This window comes from Equus quagga, chromosome 11 (genome assembly GCF_021613505.1).
Source record: "Equus quagga isolate Etosha38 chromosome 11, UCLA_HA_Equagga_1.0, whole genome shotgun sequence".
In the NCBI taxonomy this organism is placed as follows: domain Eukaryota; kingdom Metazoa; phylum Chordata; class Mammalia; order Perissodactyla; family Equidae; genus Equus; species Equus quagga.
The window spans coordinates 73,922,116-73,940,266 of record NC_060277.1 but is presented as its reverse complement, the minus strand read 5'-3'; the positions used below and the strand labels follow the sequence as shown (position 1 = coordinate 73,940,266).

The 18,151-nt window shown below is 53.5% G+C and overlaps 1 protein-coding gene across 12 annotated transcripts in view; it reads right to left on the bottom strand.

The window, feature by feature from the left end:
* MYO18A (myosin XVIIIA) overlaps nt 1-18,151 on the bottom strand; it is a 94,371-nt gene that overhangs the window by 68,251 nt on the left and 7,969 nt on the right. For 10 of the 12 annotated variants that reach the window (XM_046675750.1, XM_046675752.1, XM_046675751.1 and 7 more), the window contains exon 2: nt 15,132-16,211. In XM_046675750.1, coding sequence (XP_046531706.1) covers nt 15,132-16,130 — 999 coding nt within the window. In that variant the 5' untranslated portion in view covers nt 16,131-16,211. Of the gene's footprint in view, nt 1-15,131; nt 16,212-18,151 lie in introns of those variants that run through there. The other 2 variants (XM_046675737.1, XM_046675745.1) reach the window with 2 other exon arrangements.

The following is an 18,151-nucleotide window of genomic DNA, read 5'->3' as shown; positions in this document are numbered from 1 at the left end:
CCCTCTTGAAGAAGCCTAGGGACGGCCGCAGGGAGGGAAAGGAGGGCTGAGAAGAAACCTGCCGGGACCAAAGGCGCACACCCGCGGCTGGGCTCAGAGGCTGCCGCCCTAGGGGTGGGTCCCGGGCGAACGCAGAGGACTCCGCCCCAGGCCCACGCTGCTGCCGGCTTCCCCGTTCCGCACGGCGCGGGGGCGGGGCCGAGGGCGGGGCCAGGCGCGGCACATGCGCTCAGAGCCCCGGGATGCACCCGCCCTGCAGCGCCGCTAGAGCCCGGCAGAGGGCGGCCGCCTCCTTCTTACCAGCCCGCCGGCGCCGCGGCCGCGGGATTTCACCTCCTCCGGGCCGGCCTCCTGGCCCCGCCCCCAAGAGGCGTCCCCCGGGAGCTCAAGGCTGAGGGGGCTGCGGCGGCAAGATGGCCTCTGCCTTACTCTGGAGGGATACGCCAAGAAGAGGCAAGGATAAGCTCAGCGCCAACTTTGCTTTCATCACCGCTCCATCCCCAAAGCCCAAAACAGCCCCTTCATATAATAGGCACTCAATAAATGCTTACTGATGGAATCAAATGGATGGATGGCTACATGAATAAACAGAAGACTCCAGGGTGGCCTTGAGCCTGTGTACTGGGGAGAGGTCTGGGACAAGCAATTCAGGAGGGTCAGTGGGTGTGGGGTGGCCAGCCCTAGATCACTGCCCCAGAGGTGGTCACTGAGGCTTAGGGCTCAGCACTCCCCTAGGCCCTGCCCTGAAACACTCAGAGGTTTGCTCAGAGCCTGGTGACACCACACTGTCTCATGGGCACAGAGCCCAAGCAGGGACGTCTGGGCTTGTCCCCTCAGAGTCAGGTCCTGGCAGCCTGCAGGGACCACCTGACTGGCGGCTCCAGTAGACTTCTGCTCCCTGAGGACTCTGGCTGCTGGGGATTTCCTCATGGCCCCTGGGGATTTCCAGACTGCCTCTGCTTCCCAAGCTCCCACCAGGCCCAAAGCCAAGGGCCAGCCTTGAGGATGGTCCCCCAAATCCTCCACAGCCCTGCCCCAAATCCCACCAAGACTTGGGTCACTTCTGAGTCTACTACATGCACCACACACGATATTCCCATCCCCACCCGCTCTGGCAGACATGAGAGAATAAGCATAATGAAGTATTGTTCTCTTTTTCACACAAAGGACAACTCTTCTCTATGTCCACAGAAGAAAAAAATGAAACCCAGTTTAAGGGTCAGCCACACTGATTTAAGTAAAATATCAGTACGGTCTTCTGGGGTGTGAGAGTTGGAGGCCTGTGAGGCTTATTCTCAAAGTCAGAGAGGTTCCTTTAGATAAGCCCCAGGTTCCTCCAAACACTGGACATTCAATAAAGGTTTGAGGATCTGTGTGTTCACTTCTGGAGGCCCTATTTGGGCCTGCTTCTAGAAGCCTTTTAAGTAAAAATAAAGCACAAACCCAATCTCCATAGAAGCAGGAAGGAAGAAGCAAAAGCTTCTCCAACCAATCCACCACCTCCGCATTAACAGCCCTGGCCAAATCCACGGGGCATGTGAGCACCTGTGTGTTACAAAGCTGGGCAGAAAACACGCTTGGCGAGGTGGGGAAGCACTGCCCCAGCTGTGGTGGCACATGGCCAGGGACCTGTTGGCCGCAGGGCATCGGGATTCCAGAGTTGATGAAGTATAGAAATTGCCAGAGAGGACAAGCCTTCCTTCCTAGGAGGAAGGAAAAACGCCACCATCCTCAGCCCAACCAGGGCGACTGCAAGAGGAGATGAGCCTCTAAGAGCACCTCACCATTTCTTCTGAGAGCTGTTTAGAGCTGCACTGTTCAATATGGCAGCCACCAGCTATGTGTGCCTATTTAAATTGAAGGTAAATCAAAATAATGGGAATACTTGATTAAACTAAACTAAAATGAAATTGACAATTCAGTTCCTCAGGTATACTAGCTACATTTCAAGTGCTCAAAAGCCACCTGTGGCTGATGGCTACCAAGTTGGAAAACACAGAATATAGAACATTTCTGTCTTTGCAGAATGTCATATTGGACAGGTCGGGTCTAGAGGATCTCCCTTTTAGCTTGTCTTGGTCATCCTTGCCAAAGACTCCTTCAAGTATTGCCCCTGACCACCTGCTGTTCTCTCCCACTCATACCCTGGGGTTTGCTTGGAATCCTGTCCCCATGGGCCTTGCCTTCACCCTTAGGCCTCAGAAGAAATAGGGGAAGGGACCATAGCCACAATTTAACACCCAGCCTGGGAGCAGAAACCAGATGCAGAGGGGCTGAAAAGGCAAGGCTGAATGGAAGCCAGCCCCCACCCCAAGGCATCCCAGGCCCGGGAGAAAGCCCCTCAGTGCCACACAATCGTTCCTTGTTTCTGCAGTGTCTGGATCATGCATGGGTAAGACATCTGGAATGTAGTGGCCTGAGGGCTTCCCCACATCACCCGCTGCTGGGCTCATCTGATGTTAGTGCTCCCAGAGAGAGAAGTCCCAGCAGAGGCCTGGCTTTCAAGGGCAAATAAGGCCAATGAAGCCTCATCTTGAGCAGCGTGCCCAGAATTCTGCCATGGGGCAGTGAGGACCACAACTGGACACCTCCTTACTTAGCCAGCTGGATGAACCAAATGAGGACGAGGGGGAGGAGGACATGGTGGAGAAGGGATTCCAGGGCATGCTCACCATGCCAGAGAGGCTCAAACAAGCTCCCCGGCCCTGGATCCATGGGGAACAACGGGAGAGGGCGTGGATCTGACTGCTATCACATTCCATCGCAGGCACTGAATTTGAAAGGTTTTGCTACAGTAGTTAGAAAATCCAAGTGGGAGCATCTGGGCAAGCTCGTAGGTGTGGAGGAGAGAGAACAGACCCGGGTACTGGCAGGTCAGGGCTGCCTCTCTGTTCTGTGCCTCAGTTCCGCCCTCAATTCCTGCTGGGCCCTAATCCAGATAGGCTGTCAGAGGCAAGACAGGTATGAAGAAACGAAATAAGTTGTAGAGAAACCACAAAAAAGTAGAGCTTGTTCAACTGGAAAACAAATAGGTAGAAAGAAGCCTGGTATTTCAAAGCTATTGGCATCAGCCAAGAATTTGACTGGAGGAAGTCACACGAAAAGTTGCACAATTTTAAAAACTGGCATCAAACTACACACTAGATTGGAAGCCCTGGGCAAAGCAATCCCACTCTGAGGTTACTGTGTCACCCTGAGGAAGTTTGGCGACCAATCTGGGCCTTATTTCCCTATCTTCACCTGGAAGGCTCTTTGGGCAAAAGCACCATCCTGGGGACAAGAGTAAAGCCCCCCACCGGCCACCCCACCCGCCATGAGCAGAGCTGAGTCATCAGCAGGCCTGTGGGCAGATGGCCCATCAAGCTCCCAGGCACCAAGTGCTTCCCAACACATCAGAGACAGATGAATGGTGATGATGACAACGCTATTCTAAGTGATTTAAATGTATTGATTCATTTAACCCTCTAAACAACCTTACAAGGAAAGTACTATTATTATTCTTATTTTACAGATGAGGAAAGTGAGGTACAAAGAAATTAAATAATTTGTCCAAGGCCACCCAGCTAGTAAGCAGCAGAGCCAGATTGGAACCCAGGAGTCTGGCTCGAGTCCATGCTGTACCCAATATGTACCAATGTATTAACAACACACACACAATCATATGCGACTCCCGATTGGTGGGCCCTTCTGCCTGTGCTGTCATCCTCCTTTTTTTCCTCCCCAAAATGAGCTGAAAGCAGTCCCTACAGCCAAAACCAGCACTTCCATCCAACTTCATATTTGCCAAGCATCTGTTTCTACAGCAACAATAAGAGCTGCAGTTTTGGGATTTTGAAGAGAATGGGCAGGGAGGGAGGGTAGGGGACCCTTTATAGCAGAGGTCTCTCTTTCAGAGGCACAGAAGAGAGACCTTAAAACCAGTGGCCTAAAGAAGACACAGGAGCTGAGTGGGGAACCCAGGGCCATGATACAAACTGGAAAACTGCCTTCTCCTGGCCCAGAGACCCAGCCCTCTGGGTTGAGGCCAGCCTTCCTGTGGACAGAGAAGGTGAGGGCTGGTTAGAAGGACTGGAAGCTGATGGCAGAGTACGGGAGAAAAATGACAACCCAAACTAAACTCTGCAGTGTGTGTGTTTGTATGTGTGTGTGTATCTGTGTCCCAAGCCATTTCCAAGCTGGGTGTCCTGTCGCAGAGCCCAGTCCTGCTCCCCAGGTCAGGGCCAAGTAATGATGGGTGGAGGAGGGGAACAATAAAGAAGCCCTGGGAGAGGAATGCAGACTGGCACCCATGTGCCTGCTCGGGATGGTTCACCTCCCACGAGGGAGGGTGAGGGCATTTTGGGTGGGATGGTCAGGCTGGGACCCCTCGACTGCTCCAAGCCTAGGCCTCATTCCTACCTGCTGCCCCCAACCTCACTTAAACAAGAAACTCCTGTCATTGTTCCGAACTCCTGAGGCCAGAAGCAGGACCACTGCAGACTGCCAGTGCCGTGGGGGCTCTGCGAGGCAAAGCCAAGTGCTAAGGGGAATAGGGATGTTTGCTGGTCACTTGATTCCAGGAAGACAGCCCACAGCAGTCCCCCAGGCTTCTCAGGCGGCGGGCCTAGTTTCCATCTTGCTTCTATTGATCTTGATGCATGGCCAAGTGACTGGGGACTTGACCTCACCCTGTGCTTGTGTCCTTTAGAACTTGGGCTGCCTGCAGAGAAGGATGCAAGGCTGTGCCAGGCCCAGCCCAGGCTGTGTCCCCAGGGCCTGAAGTGCCAGGCACACAGACTGCCACAGCCTGGACAGTTCCAGGGAGGGCGAGGTAGAAAATGCCAGCCCTCCCAGAATGAACCTTTCACTGCTCTGAAGCCAGTGCTTCTGCAATCAGCTCCACAACCAAACCAGTCCACAGATGAAGGAGGTGGGGTGGGCAGGGGCAGGGTGCAGGACCCCAGCAGGAAGAACTAACACGAGGAGATAGCATCAGACCCTTCTCCTCGCCATGTCCCTAGAAGGCTCTGCTAGAATTTCCAGACACTTTCCCCTTGATGTGATGGGGCTGGGCATGAAACTGGTGTCCCAGAGAGTCACGACCGTCTCTTGCTGCCTGACAGTGCTGTCGCTGCTTGGCCTCTAGCCCATGCCACTGTGGGCTGAGATCTATCTTTTAGCAGATGTCTTCTGTTCTAGAGAAAGCACAGGCTCCCTGATCACAGGGATGGCATCTTCGGCCTTTCTCCTCCACAGAACCAAGCCCACAGTGTGACACGGAGCAGGTGCTCACCAAGGCTTCTTGACATCCTGCCCTGATTGTGCTAAGGCTCCAGGCCATCAGCACCTAGCCTTCCCTACAGCCCAGAGCCTTGCCCCGACCCCCACTCCACTCGACACCCCACCCTCTTCTGCCCCAAAGCCAGGGGCAGCCTTACAGTCCCACTGCCAGAGAAGCGAGCCCAGGAAGTGCCCTGTGAGAAATCTCCCTCGCTGGGGGTACCCTGCATGCCACAGGGCCTGGCAGTGAGAGAGGCTGGGCAGGGAGGGAGGAAGTGAGTCAGCTCCTTGCAGAAAAGAGAACAGGAGGGAGGAGCCAGCAGAACTGAGATCAAGGGGCAAAGGGCACAGGGGCCGGAAAGGTCACTAAGAGAGGGAGCCACGCCCTGGAGGCATTGTGGAGCCCACAGAGTGGAGGACAAATATGGTGACAAACTCAGCAGTGCCACCTCCTGCCAAGGCTGAGTGGCCCCATAGGCGGGAGAACCTGGATCTGGCGGGCTCAGCCCCACCTGAGGATGGAATCCGAGGCGGCTCCCCTTGCTGACTCACACCCCGGCTGGAGGAAGGGAGGCCTTGAGGCACATGGCCAGCCACGTCCTCTCCTCACTGAGACAGCCTCTGGTCCCCAAGGCCTCCCACTGCCTCTCCTGAGCCCCACAGCTCCAGAAGCCCAGGTTTCCCCTGGCCTGCTCCAGTGGGGAGACAGATGTTTGCATCTCCCAGAGAGGATGGAAACTGAGCCCAGACCCCAAGAGCAGAGCTATTGGGGCTGTCCTACCATCAGCCCCTGCCCTCCCTGGTAGCCCCTGCCCGTGTGGGAGCTGTCCCCAGGCTCCAGCTGGAATCTGTTGCTGTGACTGGGAAAAATCCTCGCTGTGAAAATTCCCAGCCTGCCGACATTCCAGCATGCAGGCGGCCCAGGGAAAGCAGCAGAGGGGAAGAGGAAGCCTTGAGCCCTGCCGGCCTCCAGTCCACACCCTCCGAGACCTGTCAGTAAGACAGGCACATCCCTCCAGGGTCCCCTGCGCTGGACACTGTGTGACCCCGTGTGACCCCAAATCTGCTTCTCAACCAAGCCTGGTGCCTTCCTGGAGGCTCCAGTGCCAGGCAGAAGGCAGGCTGTCCCTGGGACCCTCCTCCTAGAGCCCCTTCCCCAGGCTCCTGCTCCTGGATGCCTAGAGCTCATCTCCCCCACACTCCTGAGAGAGCTGCGCAGTGCCCAGGCACGCAAGAAGCAGAGTCAAGGGTAGTGGCAGGACATGGTAATGTACTGCAGACAAAGTCACCAAGGCCAGTCAAGGTGGGGGCGAGTGGTACTAGGAACCCAAACTGAGCAAACAGAGAGAATGGGAAACCAGTTCCTGACCAGAGAACCATCCTCTTTCCTTCACCAAATAGCCACTGCTCTCATGAAGTGCTCCAGCCCTGGAAAAAGGGGAGGATAACTAGTTTAACGACAATCTTGATGAATGTTATGAAGGAGAAAGACGGGGTGTAGTCAGGGTGCAGAGCTGACTTGGTCTGAGCGGATCAGGAAAGGCTTCCCTGAGGAAATGATATTCAAACTGGGGCCAATGCATATGAGTGCATGAGGGTGGGCAGGGAAGAGCATTATAGGGAAAAGGAACAGCAGGGACTCAATGGTAGAAGCCAATGAGAACTCGCATTGCACACCCACTGCCTGCTACGCGCTCTGCCAGGCTGTGCTCCTCACCTTTTTCCCTCAGCGCACAGGAGGAACAACAGTGTTCAGCCCCCGTGCAGCAGAGGAGGGCGTGTTCTTGGTCAGAGGTGACAGTCCAGGGATCCTGCCACCCTGCGTGCTGCGGGAACCAGAACTAGCACGCCAACAAGGGCCTAAAAGGTGAGGGGGCAACGTCCCCGCCCTCCAGGATCCAACAGGGCAAATGCGCAAGGGGCAAAAGTGCGCCCCTCCACCACCACTGGGGGACCACACCCAAGCGCTGCCAAAGCAGGTGCCCTTCTCTCCCTAAGGCTTCTCAACACCCTTCCCAGAACCCCTCCCTGCTCCCGCAAGGTCAGACCCCGCCTGCTGGCCCCTGAGCTCACTGCCTCTGGTTAATCCTCAGGAGAGCCAGAGAGCAATGGTCACGCCCTTCTGTGGCTCACGGTCCACAGAGCAAGAGTGGCCAGTCACGCCCGGCTTCCCCTTCTGGAGAAGAGCCTTCTAGTGACAGGAGTCAGAAGGGCCCCCGCCCGGGCAGTGGGTGGAGAATACCCGGAGACTGCCCTCTCTACCCTACAGAGCTCACTGGTGAAGAGCGAGGAGCTGACGCCCAAGATCCAACCCCAACGAGTCACTTAGCAGCTGTGAGATTTTAGGCAACTTGCTTAACCTTAACCTCTCTGCAATCCAGCTTCCACATCTGTGAAATAGAGATTATTATGATAACTACTTTAAAGAGTTGTTGGGGAAAGTTAATGAGTTACTACATGTAAAACATCCAGAACAGTGCCTCATGCGTAGTGACCACCAGTCACGATCCTCATCCTTGCTATTATCTTTCATGCCCTTCTCTCCAGGGACTTCTGTTCAGCTGAATCCTTCCCGGATCAATTGAGCACTACTTAGGGAGCGTGTCAGTGCCACACATGGTACTGGGCGCCACACAGAACAGGGGGCAAACACCCTCCGTTCTTCCTCGCCCTGGAGTCTGTGCAAAGCGGCAGCCTGAGCTGTGCTAGGGCACAACGCTATGCCCTGATGCTGAAGAACATATGGCAAGAGATTAAGGGAGCCAGCCAGAGTGATGACCCAGGTCTGAGGAAATAGTTTCCCAACCAAACTAGAGCCAACGACTGAAAAAATCAGCTTTGATGACACTGTCTCCTGTATTTAACAGAACAGAAGCTGCTGCCAAACACCAATGAGGACTCAAGGGTTGGCTGGGGCCCCCCAAAACTGCACAGCAGGAGGTGGGGAGCCATGAAGACTCCATTCCTTCTTAGTGTCTGTCTGGCACAGTGGGCACCCACAGTGCTGCTGGAAGCCTGGGGCACAGCCATACCCACTGCCCAGCACTGACAATGGAGGCGCCAGGCAGCCTGCCCAGGCAGCAAGGGAGCCCCCTCCCCAACCAAGTCACGGGTCCCACCCCCACAGATGCTGCTCTCCACCCCAGGCTACAGCGAGGAGAATCCAGCAGCTTAGTGTAGTGGGGTGGCGGGAGCCCTGCTGGCAGGCGGAACGCGTGCTTGTGGTTTCTGGGAAACGCTGTAGAGATTTGCAGCATTTTTAAAATACTTGTGTTCCCACCCGCCACACACCCCCCTTCACCCCACTCCTCACCCACCCCTAGTCTGGGTGTTTGCATATCTGGTATTTTCCAGAACCATTTCAATGTAAATAAGAGAGATTAGAAGGAAGCAGAGGGCAGAGTAGCCAAGGGTATCAGGATGGGCCAGAGGGGTTTTGGCTAGGCCAGAAGGGGTCAGGGCAGGCTACCTCAATCAAGGCCCTGCCCCTGCCCCAGGCCTCCAAGCTGCGCCTGCAAAAACAACCGATGACCATGACATGTACCCACATCCAGTTCAATGTGGTCTGGGCTCTGTGCCCACCACCCACGGGCTGGGTGGCCAGGGCACTCTGGGGCTGCAGTTCGTCTAGCATCTCATTGGGAAGAAGGCAGAATGGTGCCTCTGAGGACAGAGAAGGGAGATGGAGCAGAATAGAAAGACCCAGTCCACCGCTCTGTCCTGCTGGGCCCACGCATCCCAGTAATCCAGGATAGATAACTCTCCAAAATGCTCCCAAAGACCCTTCACCCACCAGTTCTCATGCCGTTGACACCTACCCACTGGCCCATCATTACCAAAAGAACTCAGTGTGGGATCTACTCTGAGCCCCCAAGCCAGGGCTCTCACATAGAGACTCTCTGAAGCCAGAAGTGCCTGAAGCTTTGGCACAAAACGAAGTAAAAATGTCCTGTTTAAAAAACAAAAAACAAAAACCCCTTCAAGCATCATTTGGAGTAACATTGGGAACAGAAGCATTCTAGAACACTGAGCCCAGGCAGCACCCAGCTGCTCCACCACTACCAGAAGGCCCTGGGAAAGCCCATTGCTCAGACGCTGGCCTGGCAGACCTAGAAGCAGTATAATTTTGAGTCTCTCCTTGGAATCCCTCAGGCCCTACTCCTGACAGCACCCAGGGGTCCTGGGGACAAGGTTAACAAGGCTCCTACAATTCCCACCCAGGGGTCTAGAGCTTACACTACGGCACAGGGGCCCCCGCCCTTCTCCCAGATGCAGGCAACCCTGACTGACCAGTCTCCTGCAAGGTCTCTGATGACCACGCCTGTAGGCCTGAGAAGCTGGGCTCTAAGAAGCTGGAAATAGCTGAGGAGCACCCGGCGTCCCACCTCTTCCTTCGGCTGGCTGTCTTTAAGGACAGAGCCACAGGGAAAGAGTTTGGACAAAAGGATCAGGAGTCTCCATGGGACAGAAAACCTTACCAGGAGCAAGGATGGGAGAGCACTAGGATGGATTAATTAAAGAGGCTGCAAAATTTCCTTCCGGGGATGGCTTTAGAGACCAGGCAGAGGGAAGGGTCTCATCTTCCTGAGCATTTACTACCTGCCAAAGTCTCACAGAAGTGATCTCACCTAATACATAAATACATTTATCTTACCTAAAGACTCAACAAAGTAGAGTATATAGAATAAAAAACAAGTCTCCCTTTAGCTCCAATCTTATTCTCCTCCTCAGAGAAAACTGGAGTTAGTTGGATGTGCATCCTTCTCTGATTTAGTCTTCTCAGATTCTGGGAGGACAGAATAAGCTCCTAGAGATCAAGGGTCACTTCCTCTAAGAGGCCTTTCCTAATTGCCACCCCTCTCCCTAGGTGGAACTGGCCACTTCCTCGTTCCCGCTCTGCTGTACACCTGTACAGACTTCTGTGATAGCAGTTACGGTGTTTGGTTGCATTTCTTTACTTAGGTCTATGCTTCCTGAAGGGAAGATTACAGTCAGCCCTCCACAACTGCGGACTCAACCAACTGCGGACTGAAAGCCTATGATGGTTGCGTCTGCACTGAACATGTACAGACTTTTTTTCTTGACATTATTCCCTAAAAAATACAGTATGACAACTACTTACATTGTATTAGGTATTATAATCTGGAGATGATTTAAAGTGTGCAGGAAGATGTGTGTAGGTTATATGCAAATACTGCGCCATTTTATATAAGGGACGTGAGCTTCCGTGGATTTGGGTATCTGCAGGAGCCCCGGAACGAATCCCTCCGAGGATACTGAGGGACAACCGTATATTTCATTTACTTAATCCCCCAGTGCCCAGTACAGTGCCTGGTCCTTAAGAAGACTTCATTAAATGTTCAAGGAAATGAATAACTAAGGCTCAGAAAAGTTTGGTAACTTTAGTAAAACTCAAAAACAGGTCTTTCTGGCTCCAAAATGTATGCTTTTTCCATTTTAACATGCCCTGTCTCAGGTTCTCCTGAGTCTGGAGGTGGTTTAGATGGACATGATGACCTCTCAAGGAACCTTACAGCCCTATAGCCTCTGAGTACAAACTCCAAGTTCCAACAGCACAGGAAACCGTATCACAGATCTCAGGCAAATGCCTGACAACTCCAGAGGCCAGCAAACTAGACTTGACTGGAAGGAAGTGGTAGACTTTCCTTCAAACCCCCATCTCTCGCCTCCCACCACATCCTCCATGCTCAGGGAAGCAGTGATTTCGGGGCAGGGCTCCTGTGCAGGCCAGCTCCTCTAGCTCTTGGCAGCAGGGGGACAACCACACCGGCCAAGGTTTAGCCAGGTGGGCTTTTCTGAGCTCAGCAGAAACATCCTATATTCCCAGACAACCTACTTGGCCCCCATGCTGGGCCTGCTGAGGATACAAACAGAAGGGACCAGCTCTCCTCTCTCTCAGGCCCTAGTCCCCACCCAGCCTCTGCCCCTTCTCAGTGGGCACTGACTTTCCCACACAGACTCATGGAACTAGAGAAAGGAATTTTGATCCAACTGGGTTTTGAGATTCTCATCCTTACCAACACCTCCCTTAATCTCACCAGATTCAGGGGACTCTTCGCCATTAGAAAGTTTAAGAGTAATTGATCCCAAAGCAGATACCTCTAAAACACTCTCCCTAAGGAACCAAGAAAAAACTTAGTATCTTCCCCCAAAACTGGCAGTCACACTTGACCCCTCCTCTCCTCCATCCCCCATACCAGTTGGTCACCGACGATACTGAGCCTCCCTCAGTTGCTCATGTCTGACACCTCTCTCCATCTCCACTGCTTCTACCCAAGTTCTGGCCTCCATCCATTCTACCACGACAGCTCCCTCACTATTCTCCCCACAGCTATCCTTGCTACACCTGAAAGCATTCTCCATAAGCAGCCAGAGAGATTTTCTAAAATCTGTTCCTATCACTCCTGATTAAACTGCTTCATTGCCCTTAGGTTGAAGTTCACATTCCCTAGCGTGGCACACAGGGTAGGTGACCTGGCCCCTGCTTACCTCTTCTGCTGCTTCTCTCAATATTCATTCCCACACACTGTCCCGCAGCCTATTCTCCAAATGTGTCCTTCTCTCTCCAATCTCAAGGCCTTGACAATTACAGCCTTCTCCTTCCTCTCGCCTCCTCTGTACTCATCTTCTACCCAGTGTCAGCTTTTCCTGACTCACTCCCAGGCCTGTACTTGAAGTCCCTCTTCTTTGCCCCGTAGGATCCTGTCCGGGCCCCTGTCATTGAGCTTCTCAAATGGCACTGTCATTGTCTGCTACTTGACCATCTCTCCCATTAGACTATGAGTTCCTTGGGACTGGGATTATGTGCTGCTCACTGCTGGATCCCAGGACCTAGCACACAGTAAGTGTTCAACAAATGTTTATTTAATAGATAGGTGAGCGGAAGGATAGCCAGCCCTGGTTGTCTAGTGGTTAAGATTTGGCACTCTCACCACTGTAGCCTAGGTTTGTTTCCTGGTCAGGAAACCACATCACCCATCTGTCGGTTGTCATACTGTTGCGGCTGCATGTTGCTGTGATGCCGAAAGCTATGCCACCAGTATTTCAAATACCAGTAGGGTCACCCATGGTGGACAGGTTTCAGCGGAGCTTCCAGACTGAGACAAACTAGGAAGAAGGACCTGGCCACCCACTTCCAAAAACTGGCCATGAAAACTCTATGAATAGTAGTGGAGCATTGTCTGATAGAGCCCTGGAAGGTGAGAGGATGGTGCAAAAAAGACAGAGCAGGGTTCTGCGTTGCTCTACACAGGGTCACTAGGAGTCAGAACTGACTTGACGACACTAACCACAACAATGAGTGGAAGGACAGATGGCAGAAGAAGAGCTGCTTCTCAGGCCCGCTGAGTGATTTCTGTCAGGCCCCAAGTCTATCCTACCACTGTGGCTCACCCCTATTCCCAGGAACCTTGTCTAGCAGCTACAGGGACACAGGAAGAAGGTGTGAGCCAAGCATTCTGGACGCACACTATGTGAGAGGGAAACCCGAGGGGCTGTCTCTCCCTGGGGCCCTCTGAACAGGCCATGGAGAGGAGCCACGGGGCCTGGCCCCCATCTGTGTGCAGAAAGAGAACAGATGGCCAGCCGGCTCCCTCAGGGCTCCCTGGGGACAGGCAACGTGTGGACACAGTTGATGGATGGCCTGGCGGGCAGGGTGGCTGCCAGGAGCTGTCCCTGTGGGGCTGGAGTTGTCAGGGTACCCCTCCCAGGATCCTGGAGGAGGCGGGAAGACTCTTTTCTTGGCATGGAATTGGGATTAGAACTGCTGCCAAGAAAAGGAGCAGGAGTAGGAGTGGGAGGAAGAGGAGGAGATAGAGGATGAGAGCCGCAGAAGAGGCTGCAGCACTCCCACACCGGCTCCGGGGTCTGTCCCGGGAAGCTGGGATGAGGGGCTCCCTCTGCTCCTCTCTGCTGTGGTATGAGTCTCCACACCCACCAGGTAGGAAAAGATACGGGGTCTCTCAATCCTATGCTTCTCATTGTCCTGTCAGATGGCTCTAGGAGACTCATGAGGATGGGGCTTTCCACTGTGTCCCCTGCTGGATCCCCCAGGCATTAGCCTGGGGAAGAAGTCCTCTGGGCACCACCTGGGCTTGTCCCAGGGGGGCTAGAGCAAGTCAGCATTTCAGAGATACCAGCTGTAACCTGGAAGCCACCAGGGCCTCCAAAGTTAAACCATCTACTTCCCCAGGGATGGGGTAGCAGCAGCTAGTTGGGAAGGGAGAGTGGCTGGGAAATATGAGAAGCCAGGAAGATCCCTGTGCTATAAAGAGAAACTAAGCAGCATCTGGGATGCCAGGCTCAGGGCCCCATAAAGGCCTGCGCTGTGGTTCAGCAGGGAGCTAGCAACAATCCCCCCAGGGATTCATTCTTTAAGAAGAAGAAAATTCCATCTGTTAAAAGCAATGTTAGCCTGGGAGAAAGTTGCCACACATAGCAACATGGTATAGTCTTTGGTTCTGAGACAAAGACCATTCCCTCTAAGAGTTTAGTTTCGCCTGGTGGCTAACACATAGTAGGTGTTCGATGTGCGTTTCTGGAATAAATGAGTCCAGGTCCTTCCCTGAACTCCACGGCAGGCTCCCTCCCACTCACTACTCCTTCCTGACTGGCAAAGCTGCCTGACCCACCAGCCCCGGGGTAAAGAAAGATCTGGAACCCAACTCCAGTGCTTCCTGCCAGACTCTGACCCTGCTGCTCCCAGGCCCTCCAGGCCTGTTATGCCACGAAGCAGAGCAGCCCTCTGAGCATCCACTTCCCCTCCCCAGGAGAAAGCTAGGACTGGGGCTCTGCCTGCTTCCTTAGCATTTCCTCCCACTTCTGACTTTGACACATCTGGCCGGTCACTTAGTGCTGAAAGGTCCTGGAGAGGCTGTGCACTGGTTAGGTTGCAGGGACCAGATCTGGACAGTCCTAAAACCCACAGTTGGGAGAGAGGGATGGCCAGAAGCCAACTTGTCCTTCATGCACTGTCGCCAGGCAGAACGTTCCAAACTGATATGCAGCCACCCTATCAAAAGACCCCTGGGGTTAGAGATGTCCATCCACCTAGAGACCAGCTCACGCTCTGATCCAAATCTCTTCTGCCCCTGTGTCACCCCCTCCACTGCTGTTTTGTGTGCACAGGCTAACAGTTGGGCTCTCAGGGGTAGTCAGGTCACACAATCCCTGCAGACTTTTCTGGGGCCAGGCTTTTTCTTCTTGCAAGAGAGGTCATAGAGACTCTTGGAGCCCAGGGGATCTTTATAACCCAGATCCAGTCACTCCCCGGCTTCAAACCCTACAATGATCCCATTTCACTGGGATAATATCTAAACTCCTACCATAATTTACAAGGTCCTCCATGGTCTGGCCCCTGCTTATCTCTGCAACCTTACCTGGTATTCAACTCCTCACTCACTCAGGGGCCAGAGGAGGCCTGAGGTCATCGCCCCGGAAGCTACCAAAGCATTTTCATCTCCAATATCTAAATCACATGGAAATCCTATACTTTAGTCCAGATACCAGTCTAGGAGTAGACTAATAGTCCAGACTGTTTCTCATATCTGGAAGTGGCACATGTTCACCTGCATGCCCCAATTTAGGGCTCAGGAAATATGGTGCCCAGACCTCTAACCCACCCTTGTATCATGAAGCTTGTATCACAGAGTCTCACTCCTTGCTGAGGTCACTCCTCCTCGAGGCCAGGTAAGTTGTCCCCGGAGCCCAAGGAGCGGCACGGCTCCATCACTCACACACTTGCTGGCTCTGGCTGCAGCTCTTACGTACCCCCATCATGCACCCAAGTACAACCACAAGAGATGCCAGCATTCCCAATCCCTGCCCCCCACTGCCTCCCGGGAAACACTCACATTGGCTGGCTCCCTGCGGGTTCCCTCGCCACTCCGCAGCCAGCTCCGGCTCAGCTCGCTGAGCTCTGGGATGGGTTGCACCTTGAGCCGCACGCTGTCCCCAGACTGCCGGATCATCTCCACAATCTCATCCCTGGACTTGCTCTCCACGTTGTGCCCATTAATCTCCATCAGACGGTCACCTGGCACCAGCCCCAGGGCCACATCCTTGGTGCCCGCACCGGGCTCAGCAAAGTGAACCACCCTGCGATAGACCTGGCCCTCTGGGCCCCGATCCAGCATGGTCGTGCGCCGCAGGGAGAAGCCAAAGTCTCCAGTGGGCCGTCGTTGCAGCTCCAGCTCCCTGAGGGCAGGGAGTGGCGGGGGCACCACAGGGGGCAAACGCAGGTCAGCCTGGAACCTTTTAGTCACCAGCTCAGGGACTTGGGACCGGGGCCCTGGTCGAGGGATGCCTGGGCCAGGATGCTGCATCAGCTGTCCCTCTAGAGTCCTCGCCTCCACCTGCGGAGAAGGGGCAGCAGAGTGCTCTGAGGGGGTGGAGGTTTCTGAGGCACTCTCATCCCGGCTCCGCTGGGAGAAGGAGAAGCGCTTGACAATCATCTGTGAGTTCTGCTTGGCCAGAGAGCCGAACTTGGCTGCCCGCTGCAGCACAGAGCCACGGAAGCTGCCTTCCTCACCCTTGAGGTCATCACTGGAGCTGGCTGTGCTTAGGTGGCCCGAGTCCAGGATGACACTGCCCCTGTTGCTGTCGGAGTCGATGTCAGTCAGGTGCAGGTCGGAGCCGCTGGCCACCTTGATGGGGATGGGGTTGGAGATTTCCAGGCGCGTCTTAGATTCACGCTTGGAGGAGCGGTTCAGGTTGAAGAATCCACGTCGCAGGCTCATCTCCTCCAGGCTCCGCAGTTCTGCCGCTGACATCCGCTCCTTCTTCTCCTTTTTCTCCTTCTTCTCCTTCCGCCCGCCATCTTTGTCCTTGTCTTTCTTCATTAGGTTAAACATGGTGGGGGTGCTGTTTTTAGGGGTGATGCCCCCAGAGAATTATGGGTGCTTGGTACAGGGCCTTTCTGCCCCACCTTGCTGCTGCAAACAGAAAGAGATAGAGCAAGGTTATTTAAGCAGAGTGTCTACCTGTGTCTCCCGTCCAGACATGGCCAACCAACGAGCACAGCTGCCCCTCACTGAGTGCGGGCTCTGTGCCAGCGTTCTGCTTCACACAATACCGTCTCAGTGAAGTTAATCCTCATAACACTGCTATGGGTAGGTCTATTATCACTCCCATTTGACAAATAAGGAGACTTGAGGTTGTCAAAGTCCCGACTCCAAAGTCTGTCATTTCCTGCAATCCTTAATAGATCACGGCTTAGGTGTGCACAGAGGTGGCATTTGGGAGATTGGACCTCCTGGCAAGAGGATGCCATCAAGCTAACTTGGGACCCAGCTTATGATTCCAACACAAAGGAAAAAGGAAAGGACTCTGCACCATCGCCTCCCCACAGCCAATGTCCATTAAGGCAACAGGCATCACATGCTCCCGGGCTCCTTCCTAAGCCTGTTATCCGTAGAGCAGCAGCCTGAGCCACTGCCTGACAGAAGACCTCAAAGAACCAACATTTATGTAATGACTACCACTCGCCAGGCATAATGCTGGGCACCTGACCTACACGGTCTCATTTGAACCTCACAGCACCTCTGCAAGGTAGGTATCATTATCTCTACTTTACAAAGGAGAAAACAGGGCTCAGAAAATTAAGTATATGCTAGTGGTCACACAGCTAATAAGTGGCAATGCCAGGATTTGATGGCAAATACTGTCTTCTCTTTAGGGCCTCGGCACCCAAAGTGAAGCAGGGAGGGAGGGGGAAGTTTCAGACTGAAGAGAGGACAGACAGCTGAAGGTGGGGGTGGGGTCTGCTGGATAAACAGGATCCTGAAAAACTCACATCCTTTTCCCCAGACCAACACCTAAATATAGCCTCAGGAAGAAAGCTGTGGCAGCCTGAGAGAAAACCCCAGCTCCACGGCAGGGGCGCCTGTGGCGCCAACCTACTCCCACCCCTATGCACACCCAGCGAGGACAGGACTGAGAAAAATCCGGCAGAGGTGGAGCTGAGAGAGCCTTTCTTGTTCTAACCAGCAGGGAACACGAAGTAGAAGTAGGCCACACCACCTAATTAGAAATTAAATGTAACTTTTTCGCTCTCCAAGAAGGCCTCCCCCTTGGATTTCTAAACACAGGACCTACAAGCTTACTCCTTCCAGCAATAACCTCTTACAAGGCCCTGGAGAGGCCTTTCCCCTCTGTGCACCCCACCCCCACAACCAGACAGGGCCCTCCAGGGTCCCCATTCTACTGAGAGGGACGCCTAACCGGGGAGAGGGACCCCAAACCAGACACAATGATACCCTAGGAAGGGCATCAAGGCCAGGAACTCCAGAGGGCCCCGGTGCACTGGCCAATTGCTTCCCTCCTGCCCAGCACCCTGACCCGTTTGGTTCCTGAGAGATAATATCCTTTCTAGAGCAGTGCTGTCCACAAGAAATATAATTCAAGCTATATATGCAATTTTAAATTTTCTATTAGCCACGTTAAAAAATGTAAAAAGAAATAAATGAAATTAACTTTAACAATATGCTTTATTTAATGTAAATATGACCCAAATATTGTCATCTTAACATGTAATCTATATAAAAAAATACTGAGATATTTTGCATTCTGTTTTCCCTATCAAGTCTTCAAAATCCAGTGCGTACCTTATACTTAGAGCACATCTCAACTCAGACTAACCACATTTCTAGTATTCAACAGTCCCATGTGGCTAGTGGCTATCATATTGGGCAGTGCAATTCTAGAGAAATCTTCAGTCGTAAAGCATCTCCAAAGAGGTGGGAAATTGGACTCAGTCACTAGCTCCCTGTGGACGTAGCAGGCACCCCTTTCCCCTTCCAACCACAGTTTCTACCTGATAAAACAAAGTTCCCTCTGAATTTTTTGGTTCTACTACTCCATAGTACCTGGGAGG